We start from the raw sequence: 21161 nt of genomic DNA, 5'->3' as shown, positions 1-21161 counted from the left end.
TTCATTTCCCCCCTAAAGGAGTTAAGTTTCATTTCCCCAGTTTTAGGTTACCTAATCGTTTGGTTTCAGTTCTGGGGGAGGGTATAAAAAGGGGTGGAAAAAGAGAGAGAGGAAGAACTACAGAGAGAGAGACTCTGAAGAAGAACAGCCAGGAGAAGGCTGGAAAGGACTCTAGGCCAAAGCCTACAGGTGAAAGAGTAGCTAGGCTAGAGGAAACTGCGTTTTAATTTCTTTTATGCCTTTTAAAGTCTAACAGCTCTGTTTGAGTAAATGCCTTAAGTTTATCTGTCTTTGCCTTATGTCATATAATCTAGTAAATATTTGTTGTTAAAACCTGGTGTTCAGGAGTGTCATTTACACCACGCCTAAGGCCAAAACCCTACGTTACTAAGAGGGGAAGGTAAAAAGATATTGGATGAGAAAAGGGGCTCTTGAAGAGGCAAAACATCTTTAATAGAGCTGATCAAGGGGTCCAGGTAACCTTGACAGGGGCATTCATAATACAATAGATCACTGGGCTTCTAGCCTCCAACAGGTTCTTTAGCATGTCTCCAAAAGACTGAGGAAGTTTTCAAAAATCCTTTCAGTCCCTGAAAAAAATGGCGCCTTCCCCTCAAATGTTTGCACTCCCTTGTGAAAGGGCGTGAAAATATATGTCAGGGGGTGGGTGTCAGGGGGAAGAGGGAAGGTGTGTTCAATGCTGAGGCAACTGCCCCATTAGTGGAATGTGCATCAGGATGCACATCTGGATTTGCATCCTAGATAGAGCAGATCCATATTCAGATATGCAAATATAGTTATCATCCCATCACCCAGCATTATTTTCAGTAAGATATACATTTGGATCTGCCACTAAATAAGCATCCCACTTCAAAAAGCATCCCACAACTACTAATTCATAACCACATACAACTAGAGCTGGGTCAAGGTGAAATTCTTTTCATGCAGCGCTAGCAGGCAATATAACTGTCAGCACAGTACAGGAAGACAGGAAGCATCAACTCAAGAGCCTCCACCATGAGGATGGACTCCGTCGTTGCCTTCTACATTCAGAGTAAAAGGGCCATGAGGGCTTTCTTTCCCTTCAATGATGTCATCAGGGAATCAAATATAATTATTATTATTATTATTATTATTTATTTATATAGCACCATCAATGTACATGGTGCTGTACAGAGTAAAACAGTAAATAGCAAGACCCTGCCGCATAGGCTTACATTCTAATAAAATCATAATAAAACAATAAGGAGGGGAAGAGAATGCAAACAGGCACAGGGTAGGGTAAACAGGCACAGGGTAGGGTAAAACTAACAGTATGAAGTCAGAACAAAATCAAGTTTTAAAAGCTTTAGGAAAAAGACAAGTTTTTAGCTGAGCTTTAAAAGCTGCGGTTGAACTTGTAGTTCTCAAATGTTCTGGAAGAGCGTTCCAGGCATAAGGGGCAGCAGAAGAAAATGGACGAAGCCGAGCAAGGGAAGTAGAGACCCTTGGGCAGGCGAGAAACATGGCATCAGAGGAGCGAAGAGCACGAGCGGGGCAATAGTGTGAGATGAGAGAGGAGAGATAGGAAGGAGCTAGACAGTGAAAAGCTTTGTAAGTCAACAGGAGAAGTTTTTTTTGGATTCTGAAGTGAATTGGAAGCCAATGAAGAGATTTCAGCAGTGGAGTAACATGGTCAGAGCGGCGAGCCAAGAAGATGATCTTAGCAGCAGAGTGGTGAACAGAAACCAACGGACTGATGTGAGAAGAAGGAAGGCCAATGAGAAGAAGGTTGCAGTAGTCCAACCGAGAAATAACCAATGCGTGAACAAGAGTCTTGGCAGAAGAGACAGACAAAAATGATCGAATCCTGGCAATATTACACAGGAAAAAACGACAGGATTTAGCTACTGCCTCAATATGAGGAATAAAGGAGAGCGAGGAATCAAATAGGATTCATCATTGTTTGGGATCATGCAATGAAGAAGCACTTCTGCGAAAAGCCCACTTTTCATTTTGAATACATTCAAGTGCAAAAATTCAGCACAGCACTAGTCATGACAAGCGAGAACTCAACACAGCACTAGTCATGTTGGCCAACAAGCAAGTTATATCCATGTTAAGGTAGATCACAGTGGCAGTAGCACCACACTTCTTTGTTGTTATATGTTGCATATGTGTATATATATGTAAGAAAGGGGGGCAGGAAGAAGACAGGATGATAGATGGAACCCAAGACACAGAAAAAGAAAAAGACAGATATATATGGTAAAAAGTTAAATATGAATCCCATGTGGGGTTAAGGTGGGTCTTAAGTTTGAGAAGTTTGAATTTATGGACGCGGACAGACTACAGACATACTGAGTTAAATGGTTTTTACAGCTGATTTATATGTTACCCTGTAGCAAGTTTGGTATCTCCCTATAGATGTATCTCACACAACATGCAATGCCTGTATCCACTAATCATCACATGAGATAGGCAGATGTTTGTTTTGCTATACGTTTCTGGTGGCCTGAAAGGTTGTTGAGAGAACTTACAACATGATCAACTATACAGGCTTGAATCCTAACTTCCCTTCCTTCTGCAGCCCTTTGTGTAACCTGAAAATCTGATTGTGGGTGTTGTGGGGCACTTGGGAATGGTGCAGGATATGGTATAGGAGGCTACAGTTTAGTGGTGGGAGTTGACCGAAATCTCCATTTCTCCTTCCATAAATGGAACACCAAGTTAGGATACAAATTATGGATTTTCCTGTACAGGAAATATAAGAAAATAACAATCATACTGCAGAGGCTAGGTAGAAGTTGTCTTTAAGGCTAGCCAAACCAGCAAAAATACACAGATGCAATCCAGATGTAGATGCATACATTGAAAAAAAAAATCCGGATTGTTTTACTCAATAGTGTTATCACACTTGCTAGGGACATGTGATTGCCTGCAATCTACTTCTCCATGTTCAGGGAATCGTCTCTTCTGGAACAAGAATTAGTGGGATGAGTATAGCTCAAATATGCCAGGGAAACCTTTCTTCCTATAACCTCAACTCTGTTCTGCCAAAGGACATCCTGTCTCTCTGGTACAGCTAGCCTAGAAACTAGCATGCTTACTAAAAACACACAGTGTACATAATCTCAGATCATTTAGTCAAGGTAGCGGAGAGCCCTTTTAAGGTACTCAAGGACAAAGGATGCTTCCAGACACATGGCTCCTATCCAATCAAAAGACACTGTCCAGCTATTCTGGGTTTTCTGCCTTTGATATTTTGTGGAAAGAAAAAGGACTGAAGGAGTGATGAGAAAACACAAGAGGGTTTCAAAGGGAAAAATGTTGTCATCTGGACCCTGTGTGAATGGGGGTAATTACATGATAAAAGCCTCATCTGGTAGCACCTAAGACCTAGACCTGGATGGGCAAATGTAGGTTTCTCCCACATTCAGATTTGTTAAATCATGAGCTCCTGAATATGAAGAACTTTGCCAATTTTGGTAAGTCCTTATCAAAACTGAACTGAAACGAATTTTTCATCCATCTCTAGTATGTCCATGTGTGGGGGCAGGGGGCAGGGAGCTTCCCTGTCTTTGGAAGAGAGAGATGTGCATTCCCTAAGATAGTCCCAAGGGACCTTGTTGGAGAGCTCCCAAGGGACCTTGTTGGAGAGCTCCTCAACACTGCAGAGAGCATCAGTGAGACCCATCTGGCTGAAAAAGTAAATAGTATAAAGTAAAGTGCCAATTTAATGGCTATCTATGGAAGGCTGTCCCAGAGAAAGGTGGGGGCAGGAGATGTGATGTTGCTAAGAAGGCTGTGCTGTAACTGCTTTGGCTTCAAGGGGAAAAGGAAGGGGAATTGGATGCAGTGGGTATTGAAAGATTGCAATACAGAAAGTGAGAATGCTAACTTTCCTTCCTTATGCTCTAAAAAGGGGAGGCGGATCCCAAAATAAGGAAAAAGAAGATATTTTCTTTGGCCATGGAGAGGCTTTACAGGGCAGAGTTCACCAGAAGGTAGAGTAGAGAAAAGGAGCATCCAACACCCCAAGGAAAACTACTTCTAGAATCATGTGGAGTTGAGGAACTCAATGGTGCAAGAACAGGCACCCATCTGGGAGCTTCAAATCTTCATGGGCAAAGGACACAACTGGGTGGGTGGAACTCAGGGAAGGAAAACCATCCACTTCATGGGCTCTAAGACAGTTACAGCCTTTGATTACAAAGACTCACTAATGTGACTTGGATGATGATTTTCAAAAGAATCACAAAAGAATGGGACAGAGATTTCCAGGTGAACAAAATAAAGAGAACTGTCTTGTTCCTGCATAGCAAAAGAAAGGTGAAGTTTAAAGTGCTTTCTGTAAGGAAAAGGAAAGGAACCTCTCATGCAAGCACTGAGTCATTACTGACTCTTGGAGTTTCTTTCGCTGAAGTTTTCTTGGCAGGCCTTATAGCGGGGTGGTTTGCTGTTGCCTTCCCCAGCCGTTATTACCTTTCCCCCAGCTAACTGGGTACTCATTTTACCGACCTCGGGAGGATGGAAGTCTGAGTCAACCCGAGCCGGCTGCCTGAAACCAGCTTCCGCTGGGATCGAACTCAGGCCGTGGGGAGAGTTTCAGCTGCAGAAACTGCTGCTTTACCGCTCTGCGCCACACGTGGCTCGCTTTCTGTAAAGGTTGCTTGAAGTCTCTCCAGAGCCAGTCTGTAGGTTAACTTAGCCCTATGCGGGCCTTCACCACCCACACAATTAGAATCACATTCTGATGCAGCTGTTTTATACATGAAAGATGCCACTTAGGGTCATCTACCTCATTTTTTAACCATAGGAAGTGACGTGTTACTCATGTGCGAAGTGTAGTAGGTCACCCAAAGGGTCATGCAAACTTCATTGTAGCATTGCCAATTGTCTTTTTGCAATAAAACTTCACACAATTCATGTATTCACTGTGTGATATTGTTGTAAGCCATTTCAGTGCAGTTAGTGCAGTGATTCTAACATGTAAACCAGCCTTTAGTTGGTTGGTATTAAGTAAAGGAAACGGTGGACATGTGGTTAACTGTGTAGCAGTGATGGGGGAGAGGGAAACAGGGTTAAAACAGAAGTTAAGACAGATCATTTACAGAACTGACTGAAATCAAAGTTTCATCCACCTTCTCACTCCCAAATGTTAACATCCACTACTTTTGGAAAATACACTCTGGAAAACATCATCCATTTTTGGATTCTATGGGTTTATATCCAAAGTAAGTCCTATGTAGACCCATTGAAATGAATAAGAATTAAGTTAATCATGATTAACTAAAGTCCCATTCATTTCAATGGGTTACTCTATTGGACTAATGTTGGATTTAACTCCATATTGATGTATTTAAACATGGCCAAACAAGGAAGCAGCTGATCACGATGGTTAGAAAATGCTATAAAACCTCCTAAGGGGATCACAGCCATCTTTCCTGTCCCAAAGGCTGTGAAATTTAAGAGGGCATTTTCTTTCTTTCTTTCCTTCTCCCCCTACTGAATCCTCACTCAGCTTTTATAATACTCAGCTGTTTATGCAACCATAAAGATGATCAAGGACAATGTCTCTGGGGAACTTGGCATAGCTACTCTTCCACTTAAAAAACAAATAAGCCACAGAAAGGATGCTAAAACAATATCATAAAGCTTTATTAAACATTATAGAAAGCCAGAGCATTCCAAGTTAAGGCAAAAAAAAACCCCACCCCATGACAATTTATCTTTTCACCCAGCTCTGCAGAAAGAAGAGTGGGGGGGCTACAGAGATGTGTCTGCCTCTAGTGCTGCATTTTGATGGTTTAGATTTTTACACTTCTGGTGTTAGGACTTCTTCACAGATATATTTTTAAAATATGCAAAATAATTTTATGTATTTTGTGGTTTTGCTTTCCTGAATATGAAGAACTTTTGGTAAATTCTTATCAAAAACCAAATGAAATTCTCATCCATCTGAACCAGCAAAATTCAAGAATGTTTATTCCTTGCATGGAGGGAACTATTATGCACCCCCCTGACATAGATTTGTTAAAGATATGGAGCCTGTCAGAAAATAAGAGGTGTCAACCTTACATGGCTGGATACACAGGGATTCAAACCCAGGTTTTTATGAGAAAAACACTCAAAGGCCTGGGCCTTGGATTGGCAAAACTGTCAGTTTTGGTTTCTCCCACATTCAGATTTTTTTAAAACAAACAAACAAAAAAACTCCTTTTTGTCCTGAATATGAAGAACTTTGCAAATTTGGGTAGGTTAAGGTGACGATATGAAAAGGAGGACAGGGCTCCTGTATCTTTAACAGTTGCATACAAAAGGGAATTTCTGCAGGTATCATTTGTATATATGGAGAACCTGGTGAAATTCCCTCTTCATCACAACAGTTAAAGCTGCAGGAGCTATACTAGAGTGACCAGATTTAAAAGAGGGCAGGGCTCCTGCAGCTTTAACTGGTGTGATGAAGAGGAAATTTCACCAGGTTCTCCATATATACAAATGACACCTGCTGAAATTCCCTTTTCTATGCAACTGTTAAAGATACAGTAGCCCTGTCCTCCTTTTCATAGGGTCACCCTAGGTAAGTCATCAAAAGTGTACTGAAATGAATTTCTCATCCATCTCGTGTGTGTAGTAGTAGTAATTTTTGTGTGTGTGGTAATTTTTGTGAACCGCCCAGAGAGCTCCGGCTATTGGGCAGTATAGAAATGTAATAAATAAATAAATAGGAGGAGGAGGAGGGAAGGGGCAAGGAAGCTTTCCTGTCTTTGGAAGAGAGAGCTGTGCATTCTCTAAGATGGCGCCAAAGGACCTTGTTGGGGAGCTCCTCAGCCCTGCAGGGAGTGTCGGTGAGGCCCATCAGGACACGTGGTGGCCTACATGAACTGAGGGTGCTCCTCAGAAAGTGCCCTCTAATGTGTTACGATGTGTTGAGTTACCATGGCGGACAAACTAACACGGAAAGGAAAGCTTAAGTTTGAAAACCACTGTTCTATGGGGGGAAAGTACAAATAATCTGAAGTTCTCACTATTTTGTGGGGAGGGAATTGTTTAAGTGCACACACACACAGTTACATTGTAGGAAAGCTTCAGGATGGTGCTCCATTTCTTGAGCACTCTGTGAGTAAGTGGGTAAACCTGGCCCTCTCCATCTTCACTGCAATGTCCTTATCCTCTCAGATGCATGCTTGGGGTAACTTGGGGAAAATCTGTTCTCACATCCAGTGCTGAGAGGCCGGTGAAGTGCATTCAAAAAGCGAGAGGGAGGAATGACACAATCCCAGCAATGAGCCGTGGGGACAGTGGACAATGGGCTGCACTCTCTCGCTGCATAAATCCTCCTGAGTCGGCTGTCAGGGTGTGGATTTACTGCGCAAAAAGTGGCTTTGACTTGCATGACTGAAGTCCACGCTGCTCAGGCCAGGTTATCCTTGGTATTCAGTTGCAGAATCAAATATTATTCCAGAAAGTCCTAGAGTCGTAGGCCCACAGAAATACAGGCGGGGTGGGTGGGAGAAACAACCCTTTTGCTCTTGGATATTCTCTGAAGTCCAGCTATCCGAACGAAGAATAAAACTAAAGAGAAAAGACTTTTGATGCCTCTCTCACTAATGGAACATGCAAAAACTGTCCAAGGCTGTTCTCCTGATGCGGACATCGAGAGGAGCCATATGTTTGGCAGAGTTTCATAGTTGTTATTTATATTACGTTAGCGCCTACAGGGTTCCCAATCAGTGAGTCATTATGTCTGGCACAGGGTGCCCATCTAATTAAAAAAGGCATTCCTTTTTTGCTGCTGCTGCTTTTTCAGTTTACACTACAGTTTACACTACAGGATCCAAGACTTCGTGGAATTTCTATGCAATTGGGGGCAACCACTGGTTTTCGAAGGCAGAGCTTTTACACTTCCTACGTTTTGCAAGCTGGAGCTTTTGAGAAACCAAAAGGTGCCGCGTGAGCACTTGTATAAAGCTGTGGTTTAAAGCAAATAAAACCCACATGTGCGGAAAGCCAAATATCATTTCCAAAATATATGGAGAATTTAGAAACCTGGATGTCATACCAGGGTTGGACAAAGCCGCCAATTTCAGGTTCTTTTAGTAGTTTCCAATCGAAAATTTGGTTCATCCCAAACTTTGAGATCCCCCCTCCCCACAAAAAAGGTTTGCATGGAAACCTTTATTCCATGATAAATTTATATATATATATATATATATATATATATATATATATATATATATTCCCATGTCCCCTAATGTATGCATTTTTTTGTATGCATATTTGCCCAACTGCAGATTTTTTTGTAAGAAATGTTCTAACGTAGTGTCTTTTAAACGTTATTTTCACTGATACACACATGTTTATATGCCCTTTCCCTAACATAAGCAGTTCTGCACACATATGTTTATTGGAGAACTCCCTTGCAAAATTAGGAGGATTTTGAAAGATAGCTGAGCTTTTAGTTCATGTGTCGGTTTGAAAGTGCAAATTTAGGTAAGTGTGCTTTAAGATGCAAAGTGAATGGATTTCTCTCCCATCTCTATGGCAAGTTCACAGGTGCCACTAATTTGTGGGGGTGCTGTGGGAAGGGGTCCATGAAGCAAGTGTAGCTGGACAGGTGCTCAGGCAATGGAGTTTAGAAACGTAAGGTAAGAGAAGTTGGAAGCAGGACCCCGTGAAGGGAAAAGCACTGGGCTCGTGTTAGGACACTGTGTGGACCTGTGTATGGCTATGGAAGATAAAAGGACCTTCCTTGTGATAGTATGGTATGAATCTGTGAGAGCTGTAAAACAGGCAGGGAGCCCTTGCATTGGCTCAGAAGAAAAGATCCAAGTTGTTCTATTAGTTTTAGTTTTGGGAAGGAAAGGAAAGGAACCTCTTGTGCAAGCACTGAGTTATTACTGACTCTTGGAGGGACGACAGCTTTTGCTGACGTTTTCTTGGCAGGCCTTATAGCGGGGTGGTTTGCTGTTGCCTTCCCCGGCTGTTATTACCTTTCCCCCAGCTAACTGGGTACTCATTTTACAGACCTCGGGAGGATGGAAGGCTGAGTCGACCCGAGCCGGCTGCCTGAAACCAGCTTCCGCTGGGATCGAACTCAGGCCGTGGGGAGAGTTTCAGCTGCAGAAACTGCTGCTTTACCGCTCTGTGCCTGCAAATAATATCTTATCTGAGCAGAGCTTTCTAGATGATAGTGAAAAAGGTACGGTCCACTTGAAATCAGATGGGGACGGGGAGTTATACCAATTCCTTGTTAAGCAATGCAGTTCTGCTTAGTATTCATTCCCCATGCACACGCTGAAACTTCCCCAGTAAAATTGTTTTGAACTTAGAAAGACAATGGCAGAAATCTGCTCCTCCTCCAGCACAGCTCCAGCCTTTGCAGATGGTTTAAAAGACTGGAGAGTAACTGGTGGATTATGGACAGGATCTGACCTCCCCAAACCACTTTTATCAAGCTCTTGGAGATATTAGCCCATTTTAGTTAAGGAATGGCAAATCAATATTGGCTGTCGTTTCACCCATCAAACATAGAAAAATGGTTTTAATGTTGTAAGAAGTAAAAGCATTTTAGAACTTCATGTTTTATCTCCCTTTTGTATGTTTGTATGAAATATGTAAATATAGTTATTAGATTGGGAATAAGTGCTCAGGATTCCTTCCAACACTGTGATTCTTGACTTTAAGTTTTCTGTGAATGGGTTTTCTATTAGTGTCAGGCCTTTGCTAGACCGGGCTTTATCACGGGGCGAACCCCGGGATTGTCCCTGTGCATCTACATGACGCACAGGGGATCCCGGGATCAGGGAGGGATCATCCCTCCCTTGCCCCAGGATTGAGCCCTCCACTTTGGGCCTGTTTTTCCCATGGTCTCGAGCCCGAGACCACAGAACGTGTGGCCTGTTGCCACGGTTTGACCCAGATCCGTGCAATTCCTCACACGGAGCTGAATGCTGCGCCCATTGGGGTAGGATGGGGGAGCGGGGAAATGAAATATTTTTTTAAAAAGCACCTACATTTAGCGCATGAGCATTCATGCGCTCTTCTTCCTTTAAAAATAAAAAAATGGCGGGTGCGACGTCTCTCTTCCTGAGGTGGCCGTGCCTCACGTGTAAACGGAGGAGGGATCTCGCGTTAATCGCAACGCGAGATCTTCCCTCCTCTGTCGCGGACTATCAGGTAAGTCTAGCTAAGGCCTCAGTTGCCTGAGGCATACCTGGTCAAAGTCTTGGACTTGTTAATAGTCATGGCACAGTGTCCTAGTACCTTCATTTTCTTAAAGAGATTAGCTGATGACTATCAATAGACTATCAATGGTTTAGGAAATTATTAAAGATGGTTCTGGAAGCGGAGAGAGAAATTTTGAAGAAAGGGACGTAACTTTTCTTCCCCTGCCTTCTTTGGCTGGGAATGATTTCATCTAGTGGGGGGGTGTTTGAGAGAGAGAGAGGGAGGGAGGGAGGGAGGAGGAGGGTGTTTGGAGTCAGACTAAGGCTGAGAGGATCAAAAAGCTAAGTTGGCTCTACAGGTATCATAGGGTACTTGCTGCTCCCCTGGAAAACCTAATGTGGAGCAGAAGATGTCTGGTGTCATTTGGAGTGTTAACCCCCCTCCTCCATCCACACTCAACCGGAATATTTCTAAATAAATTCAAATATTGCAAAACGCCATACGTCATCAGTCACCTCATTTCAACAAGGAAAGCCAACCCAGTCAAACATTGCACACCTGGGAGTTTTAGGCACATGGAGAACTGGGGTGCACATTACAATAGAAATAATGGCATGTAATGCACAGCTGGGAAGCTGTTAGTGCTACATTTGTCAATTTTATTATAGAGCCACAATGGCAGTGGGGGAATCAGTTTCTACCACAAAATATAACTTTGGTCTTATCAGACCATTATCCACGGAACAGACCAGCCACTCAGAATACAGATGTTGACCATCTCAGTTTTAAAGCAAAGCCACAAACTACGAATAGCTACTAATTAAAAACTACTAATTAAAAACAATCCATATGTTTAATCAGCGCTGATTAGCTTTATTCATTTGTGGCATATTGCACACCAAAAGAGGGCTGAATGGTTTGGGAAGGAGGCAAACATCGCCGGTGGGGCTGAAAAGAAAATTGCATTTCATGCTAAGGTTCAGTAGCTGTTGTTAAGAACATGGAAATGGATAAAAAGACGGAAGTGGATTTGGCTGACTTACCATTAAGCCATCGGGAATCATGCTGCTCTGTCCTGATAGGGTGGTGGTGCCCCAGTGTCCGGAAAATGGCAAAATCTCGGCCCATGAAGTCTGCTGCCGTTCCGGAATAAAGTTCTCCATCTGCAACATTGCATGGAATTGCGCTGAGTACGAGGCAGGAAATGAGCAAACCTACCATCACAGTTTATTACGAAGGAGCAAACAGATCTCATCATGCAAAGTGTGATGTACCTTTTCCCATTTAAAGGTATTTGCATCAGCTTAAGTCTGTTCTACAGCTGCATATATTTTTTAGGAACTTGTATTTATCTATCGTTCATTCCAGAGCCAGCCTTTTACCAGGTGACTTTCTATGTGAAGACACTGCAGATGCCTTGTTTGTGACATCTGTTTATTAACAAATACACACAAGTTAAGCAAAGCAGAGCAGGCAAGCATCTAGATGGGCAAACAAAACTATGTAGAGTAGCGACAGTTTGGCCATTTACAAGAGAGGATTGGACTGCTATATCTTTCATAGCTGTGTGGGGAAAACATTTCTCACCCTTATATAACAACTTGTGCCTACTGAAATTCTCTTTTCGACATGTATCTACAACTGTTCTGATCCTCCCCACCCCCTAATAGCATGTGTTTATTAAGGCATGTGAGAAGGGCGCTTCGCACATGCTCAAATGTACCCTCTTTATGATTACTTTACATATCCCAGTTTAGTCTTGGAACTGTCAACACAGTAAAGGCTAAAGGCTATAGCCAAGTTTCAAATTAAGCATTGAATTCCTATCAGTAGCAGATTAAAGTAGCATCTTTAAAGATATAAAGAATCCAATATAAACTTCTCCTGTTAACCTTCAAAGCTTTTCACGGTCTAGCTCCTTCCTATCTCTCCTCTCTCATCTCACACTATTGCCCCGCTCGTGCTCTTCGCTCCTATGATGCCATGTTCCTCGCCTGCCCAAGGGCCTCTACTTCCCTTGCTCGGCTTCGTCCATTCTCTTCTGCTGCCCCTTACGCCTGGAACGCTCTTCCAGAACATTTGAGAACTACAAGTTCAACCGCAGCTTTTAAAGCTCAACTAAAAACTTTTCTTTTTCCTAAAGCTTTTAAAACTTGATGTTGTGCAGACTTCTACTGTTACTTTCTACTGTTAGTTTTTCCCTACCCTGTGCCTGCTTACCCTACCCTGTACCTGTTTGCATTCTCTTCCCCTCCTTATTGTTTTACTATAATTTTATTAGATTGTAAGCTTATGCGGCAGGGTATTGCTATTTACTGTTTTACTCTGTACAGCACCATGTACACTGATGGTGCTATATAAATAAATAATAATAATAATAATAATAATAATAATAATAATAATAATAATGTCTTGGGTGGTGCTTCTTCCTCCTCCTCCTCCTCTTCCTCTTCCAAAAATAGAGGGGCTGTTTAAACCAGATTTACTCTGCCATGAGAAGCTAAGCATAAAGCAAGAGTAGAAAACAGGATTCTTAATAAGCTTATATCTGTTACCCATTTAGCTCCAAAGGACTTTCCCCATTAACTTAGGCAATAGGAAACCTCAAACTGCACAGTGTGTTATATACACAGTGTGCTGCTTCGTATGTGTTATTTTATTTACTTAAGTACAGGGAGGCCCAATCAGTTTCACAGCACATAGGGAGGGCAGGTTTAATCCTTCCCTTCCCAGCTGCGTCCCTCCCAGAATCATCCTCTCCTACATGCACAGCAGTTAGAGATAGTAATAAATAGTCGTGCTGGTACCAATGGGAGTTTTTGTTTTGTTTTTTTAATGATCAAGCTGCTCAGATTGTGGAACTGATCAAGACTGTTGGGATATGGTTGGTTTCCCATAGTCACACAATTCTGGGACACCAGGATTCTGAATTGGGGATCCCAACGGATGACCTGGGGGTCCGTGCAGTTCCCTGCTTTGCCCAGCTATCCTGATGCCCCAGATAGGGAAGGACGAGAAATTTGTTTCAGTTTGTTTTAGGACAGAATTTGCACCTAGTTTGCATCTCCCGGTCTTGAGCGCAATCGAGGGTTGAAATCTGTACATTTCTGACCTTGCGATTCATGGACCAAAGAAAAAATGCATTTGAAAATGCACACTCTTGAAAAATACACATGAAAACGTTCATTCTTTTGAAAATTGCACATGAACGTGCTTTAACCCATGGGAGAAGAATGCATACTTTTCAGAAATGCACACATTTGACATGTATATTTTTGGGTGTGTGTGCGTGCACTGAAATAGGCACAAACCTTTGTGCGAAGAACGACAACAAGCTCAGAATCTGATATGGTCATGATTTGGAACGAACTCTGAGGTGCAATTTAGACTACCTTGAAGAGTTTTGCTGATTCATACAGCAAGTAGGCAAGGGCTTGTGGGTCTGCCAAGCTTGCTGGTTGAACCTTTTTGCACATGATTGAACATGGGGTTTTTGGTATATTTTCTGTCAAGCTCATGCACTGACATTGGAGTGCATGTGCTTGCCAGAAACCTTGTTTCTGCATTAGGATGCCCACGGAGCATTGACTAAAGATCTTTACCTTTCAAAGCATAAATCACAGAATGAATTGGTGGGTTATTAAAGTTCAGGTATTTGATTTGTCATGGTCATAGTGAATGCCCTAGACAGAATTTAATATGACTTTGTTGGAAACAAGCTTATTAGTTCCAAGACATGCTCATATTTTCCATGCCAATTTTAGAAGGCTTTTCCATGGCGGGGCAACCATGTCTGATCATGCCTGCTGGGGAAGTTGAGCTGCTTTCCCTTGAAAGGCTGAAAGCATAATATTTTCAGTTGGATCTGTAAGGACGATGTATCATAAAAGTCAGGAAGGGAGAAAACATGATAGTGGAAATCTGTGGAATGAGAAGAAGATTAAAAGCAACCAGACCTCTCGTGCCCAGCAGGAGGTATAATCAAAATCGAGTGGAAGAGAACAGCACATTAATTACCTATTTATCATTTTTCTGTCTCATCTGCCACTTGCTATTTTTAAAAGGAGAGACAATCACTTAATTATAGCCCTTATTATGTACTGTGCTTGAGAAAATGCCTTTGATGCCTCCGTTAGCCTTTACTTAACTTTACCCCCATTTGCTTGTCAGCTTCTCCCAAGAGACTTGGGATAAATCAATATATATCAAGGGAAAGACAAGAAGCCTGCTTTTATTTCATAGTTGTCAAAAGAGAGGAAAAGGTCATCCAGGAGAAGAGATTCCAGAAACTAAACGGAGTTTGTAACAGCATTTTAAGACAGGCTTTTTGACTATCATTTTATCCTAACAAATGTCTGTCATTATTGGGTAGTGGGGGCATATATGTGAAGGGTTTCTCCTCTACACACAGAAAAACATTGCTCTTTCCCATAGGATTCTGTGAAGGTGAGCATTGCAGATGTCTTAAGACCACAAGAAGAGCCATGCTGAATCAGACCAAAAGCTTATCTAAGTCCTTAGCTAGGCCTAAGATTTATCCCGGGATTGTCCCGGGGTCATCCCTGTTCATGTAAATGACACACAGGATATCCCGGGAGCAGACAGGGATGATCCCAGGATAAACCTTAGGTCTAGCTAAGGCCTAAGAGCTCCATCCGACGAGCGTTTTATTGCACGCTCATTACTGGGCACTCATGGAGTTTGCTCAGGTCCCTCCCTTCCACCCCTTCTGGCCTTCCTTGTGCAACAAAAAAACCTGGTTAAGTCCGATGTTTTTTTAAACTCTGAATTGCTGCTCTCTCCTGCTGTGTGCAGGAGAAGCAGCGCCATTAGAGCAGCGGACTCAATGGGCCTCGTGCTTGTTGGGTATTTCCTCTTCTGAAGAGGAAGTAACAGAGGAATGAAAACGGGCGGAGAAGCAAAGGTAGGGAGTGTGTTAACCCCAAGTGTGATGGAGCTTTAAGTCCAGCATTCTATTCACACAATGGTGAATTAGGTGCTCGTGGAAAGCCCACGCATAGAACATGAGCACAACAGCACTCTCTAGCTCATGTTCCCCAGCAACTGGTAAACAGGGGCAGATTGCCTCCAATACTAAAGGTAATATATGATATATACCCATCGTGACTATTGATGTAGCCATTGATAGTCTTATCCTCCATGGATTTGTCTCATGCTCTTTTAAAATTGTCCGAGTTGGTGACCATCACTCCATTTCGTGATAGTGAATTCCATAATTTAATTATGTGCTGTGTGAAGAAGTCTGGAATCTCCCACCAATCGGCTTCATGAGGTGACACAGGTCCTAGTATTATGGGGCAAAAAGAAAATGCCTTCCTTACCCAGTTAGGGGTGAGCAACCCAATGTCTGGGTGGAGTGCAGATATACCCCAATATTATCTCCCAAGTGCAATGTTTTACTTTTCCCCATAGGACTGACTGGCAATCATTCCCTTCTGTGGGAGAGAGTAAAAGGGCACACTCTGGGATACCACGAAGGTTGGGGTTCAATCCCAACCATTTAGATGAGTTTGCTTCAGTTTTCATAGCTTCAATGTGGACTTTGCTTCTTGGTCATTCTAGACTAGCAGCAGCATGCTGGGAACTTTATTTATTTATTTATTTATTTATTATTGCATTTATATCCCGCCTTTTTTCCTGCAAGGAATCCCAGGCGGCATACATAATCCTCCTCCTCCTCCTCCTCTCCACTTTATCCTCACAACAACAACCCTTTGAGGTGGGTTGGGCTGAAAGTCTGTGACTGGCCCAAAGTCACCCAGTGGGTTTCCATGGCCGAGTGGGGACTAGAACTCGGATTTCCCAACTCCCAGTCCGACACTCTAGCCACTGCACCACACTGGCTCTTGAGAATATAAAGGGGGAGGATGATTCCTTCGAGCTGTATTGCTTTCACTGAAACCAAGGAAGTGCAGCATAACTGCTGGGTGTTCGGTCTCTCCTGGCTGAAAGGTTACTGAATGTGCTAGGAAAGTCACTCAAATGCATAGTGTGTAGCTGAAGGTTAGCTTTTTATTTACGATTCCAATTAGGACTACCACGCACTGAGAGAGGAGGATTAACCTCCCCCAATTTCCCCCCTGAAATTCCCACCACCACTGTTGGAGGGGCAGGGTAAAAAAAAGGTCTCCACTGGTGTAAATGGAGGCTTTTTTTCTTTTTTTTTAAAACCCCTCCCCCTGCGGAAAAATGGTTAATCCTTCACTTCCAGTGTGTCATCCAAATCAAGGCCATGCCTAATTGCACTAGAGTAAATAAAGATATAACCCTTAGCTACCTGCTGTGCTATGCGATTAGCGTAACGTGTAGTTTGGTTCTACCTGCCAGCAGTGAAGAACTCGAAAACATTGTATATAAAAATTAGGAAAAGTTCCACAAACGTAAACCAATATGCTGCCCGAGGGCTGATGCACATGTCTGGGTCTCAGTACCACATGACGGGAAGCTGATGAAATATTTCAATGGGTTTGCTGAAACATTGTGATCTTAATCTACTGACAAATTACACATGAATAGCACGAGCTGGGGTGGTGCGGGTAGACACGCCGGGGCTGCGTGCTTGTAGCCTTGGTAAAAAAAACGACAACACAAACCACAGTACCACAACTGCCAGCTAGTGATGGTTGAACTCTTCTCAGCTTGATTGAAAATTGGATCAGTGGTTATGAGCACAATTGGAAAATGGGGCGAAAAAAGAGATGGATTTTGTTCTAGAGTCCTAAACTGGCTTGTAATGTTGGCCGCTAATCGTCATACTAGATTATCTTTTTTTAAATTGGCCCTTTTCTTTTGTTTAAGTCTTGGATGTAAATCATAACGCAGACAGTGCTAAGCAAAAACATGTGGCTTCAGCAAGCCCAAGGAAGCCCTGGGACTTCGGGCCAAAAGAAGCCACGTAAGACCTCTACTTGTTTGGCCAAGCACAGGGAGGTATCTCCAGCTCAGATTATCTACAGTTTATGCCAGTGCTTTTATATGGGAGCCAGTGTGGTGTAATGGCTAAGGTGTCGGACTGGGAGTCGGGAGATCTGGGTTCTAGTCCCCACTCAGCCATGGAAACTCACTGGGTGACTCTGGGCCAGTCACAGACTCTCAGCCCAACCTAACTCACAGGGTTGTTGTTGTGAGGGTAACATGGAGAGGAGGAGGATTATGTATGTCGCCTTGGGTTCCTTGGAGGAAAAATGGTGAGATACAAATGTAATAAATAAATAATATATACGTCCTCTGCTCCTCCTAGGCATTATTTTCTTGATCTTTTTAAACTATAGTGAGGCCAAAAATAAACACACACACCCTTGATCCCAAATGTCCCCCTGTTATACACTGTTAGCACCCCAGAATGTGTCCTAAATGGATTACACAGTGTAGCCTCAGCCAATAATCTCTATTACAAAAGTGGCACTCACTCTTCTTGGTCATGAAATCCGGTAGGGTCTCTGAATTAAGGTAACCTTTAAGGCTTCATTGGAAACTGCAAATACACACATTGACACGCACATAGTAGCTGTACTTTGAACAGCCCGTTAATAATAAATGGCAGCTAAGTGATGCCCCAGAGCTATTCAGATCTCATCCACAATTGGCATTTTACTCAACACTCCATAATAGGAGTTATCATAAATGAACAGCTCTTTAAAAAACACACAACGAAAACCAGTTGCAAGTGGACTGAGGAAGAGCGATTTGGGGGAGAATTTAATAGTTATGAAGTATTTTTTTTAAAAAAAAAAATCAGTAGGAGTGATAGAAAAGAAAGAAAAAGTTCAGTACTATGCTCATGATATATATATATATATATATTAAAAAAGTTTGTAGAAATCAAATAAAATTGAACCTCTGCCTTCTCACAGCTTGAAAAAAAAAGGCAGAGTTCTTGTTCAGTGGAGTTCAAAATTTACTTTTCGTACCTGGTGCTGGGAAGGCAAGACAGAATAGGGGTTCTGTTGGTATTATTTATTTATTTATTGCATTTATACCCTGTCCTTTTTCCTCCAAGGAACCCAAGGCAGCATACATTATTCTCGTCCTCTCCATTTTAACTTCACAACAACCCTGTGAGGTAGGTTAGGCTGAGATCTTGTGAGTGGCCTAAAGTCACCCAGTGGGTTTCCATGGCCAAATCGGGACTAGAACCTGGATCTCTCGACTCCCAACCCAACACTCAAACAATTACACCACCCTGGCTCTGCATATTAGTATACTAACCTGCTGCCTCTGTTCAAAGGGCTGCCCTGTCCACTTCCAGTTTAAGGATAAAGAACCATAAGAACTGATGCCCATCTACTGTTAGCACCTGAACAGCAGAGTGAACAGGCAACACACAGGTCACCTGTCAGACTGTTCCACACTATGGTGAGATGTACTATATTTCTATTTAAATTATAGTAATTATTCCTAAATATATATACACCTCAGTCGCTGTGCTCTTTTGTCCTAGTTTTTCATGATGCATGTCTTCTCTTTTTCGGCAATTCGTAAGTGGCCACCCTAGACTAATTCAAAGATGGTGCTGAATTCACACACGCACACACTATATATAGTCCTTCTAAAGCAGTTACAGTAGAATGACACCCCTTTGGATAAAAGAGTGCCAGCCATAGCATCTGTTCTTGAAAACATGCATGCATCATGTTTGTTCAGTGGCCACCCACACTGTACTTAGGGATTTGCAAGAATTTCATTTACATTTGCAACTTTGACAAATTCTAAATTTCCCCCATGTGATAGTGTTCAATTTGTGCAAGTTTTCTGATTGCACAAACCAAACAGTGATTGCTAATGCTTGCAGAAATCAAAGGAGAGACAAGCATAGAATTGATGGGCAGAGAATCTGGGCAAACATGAACATTGAGTGTTTGCCCATCCCTAACCGTAGCAGGCGGAAGAGGCTGATCAGCTGCATTCAGGAATATGCAACAGAATCTTCTAGATTCTCAGTGCAACACTGGGCAGTATTCAATGGTATCACCCTGCAAACTCAAATAGAATTAGCAGAGCTCCACTGAATGTTTTGTGCACCTAGTTGCACATCTGATTGCACAACTGAGCTTGCGCAAAATAACTTTAGTTAGACTGTCCTCTTGCACATCGTTCACAACCTAGTTTCCCCTAGTGCAACATCATTTGCAATAGTGGTATGACACAGTTGGATACGGCCATAAAATGTCTTTGTAAATACTGGAGTACTAGTAGCTTCAGAATGAAACTGAATGGGGCATGTCAGAACTTTTGCACAGAACTTCACCAAACCAATGAAGGACTGCCTTCCTCAATAAGCCTGAATAAACTACATCAATAGTTTTGAAAAATATATATGATATGTCTGTCTAAACTTTTGGGCAGCATCTACACTACTGTTTTAAAATGGTTTATAATAGTAGTGACAACTGTTGTGGCCCAGGACACACTCCACATACAGTCTTCAAAACGTTTTCAAAGTGTTATATCCTGCTTAATGTAGATCTAGCCCAAAAGGGTAAATGTGTAAATTTTCAGGACTTTTTAACTTGCTGGACTTGTGGAAGTTGTTATCAGATTGGTTTGAAATTTAGCACGATTGACACCTCATCAAGTGGGGTCACAGATGCCAAATTTCAAGTTATTACGTTTCGCCCAGGCTTTCCCTATGCTATAACTTACTTTGTTTTTATATGGTATTTTAAAAAACTTTTATAGCTTTATATTACGTTTTGACTTACTATATTGTATGGTTTTAATTGTGAACTGCCCAGAAAGCCTTGGCTATTGGGCAGTATAAAATGTAATAATTAAATAAATATTATATTATATTATAGCCAAACTTTGAGGCTTATCATAGCAGAACCTTTTAACCCTGACTTATTGCCTTAATTCCTGTGTCCCTTTATCATTATTAACATAAACCTAACAAATCACTGATTACAGGTACTTCCACATTAATTGGTTCAGGTGGAGAGTTTTTACAGGAACTATGCATTCCTAATATTGATATTAGGAGACATTCCTGCCACAGGCAGCAAATTTAGAGAAAATATGCTGTTCCTTTAGTTATGGAATGTAACCTCTCAGGGTCAAACTAATGTTACTACGTAGATTTGGAGCCTAGCATGGGAAGCGGTGGCGTTTGGAGGCTTTCATCCTTTGCCCCCACTGTGGTCCTGATCCTGATGAGGACCTGATCCACACATACAGTTTACATTGTACCAAAGTGTTGCAGTTCTAATAACAGCAAAGTGGGGAGTGAAGGGGCAGCACCAAAGTGGAGGATGAAATTGACAAGTACAGAATAATGTCTGTGCTGGGTTAAATGAAGTAATGTATGGAGAGGATGCTGCTGACCAGGACATTTACAATGGGACTACATAGCAGACTGGTGGACTTGCAAAAGACCACTGATAATTAATTAATAAATAAATAAATACAACCCTATCTGCACAAATTTAAAGACCTGGGGGAAAATAACAGGATCCCATTTGTGCAAATTTAAAGACCCAAAAATAATCTTAAAAAAGCACTATTCCATTTGCACAAATTCATAGACCCCCCCAAAAAATGACAAAAATGTTCCCATTTGTGCACATTTAAAGACCTGACAAATAATATGGAATGATATCCTACAATCCCATACCCCCAAATTTAAAGACTCCCCAAATTTGTTTTGTTTTGTTTGTTTAAATGCCAGTAGAGGGACATCGAACGAAACCTGCCAGGACTGAATTGGTAAAGGCCTTCAAGATTTCACCTCCAAAATGGAATTCTCATCCACCCCTATCGTTGACTTCTTGGAGAGAAGAAGGTTCTAAATAATGTGGGCGGAGCCATGGCTCAGCAGCAGGGCACATGCTTTGCAAGCAGACGGTTCAATCCCCAGTATCTCCAGCTGAAAGGGTCAGATAGTGGGCGAAGATAAAGGCTTCCAAAATTGGAAAGGACAATGCCAGGCTAGGTGGGCAAACACTCTGACTGGGTATAAGGATGTTTGTTGTATTCCATTGTTAAGCGCCATC

General features: G+C 42.2%; 1 protein-coding gene across 1 annotated transcript in view; it reads right to left on the bottom strand.

Moving 5' to 3' along the window:
* The window catches only part of SEMA3A (semaphorin 3A), a 253399-nt gene that overhangs the window by 73132 nt on the left and 159106 nt on the right, over window positions 1–21161 (bottom strand). Inside the window, exon 6 of the mRNA XM_063134309.1 lies at window positions 11196–11315. Coding sequence (XP_062990379.1) covers window positions 11196–11315 — 120 coding nt within the window. The remainder of the gene's footprint in view (window positions 1–11195; window positions 11316–21161) is intronic.

The sequence above is a fragment of the Elgaria multicarinata genome, chromosome 9 (genome assembly GCF_023053635.1).
Source record: "Elgaria multicarinata webbii isolate HBS135686 ecotype San Diego chromosome 9, rElgMul1.1.pri, whole genome shotgun sequence".
Taxonomy (NCBI): domain Eukaryota; kingdom Metazoa; phylum Chordata; class Lepidosauria; order Squamata; family Anguidae; genus Elgaria; species Elgaria multicarinata.
Note: the sequence above shows the minus strand (reverse complement) of the source record. Positions and strands in the feature narration are given on the sequence as shown.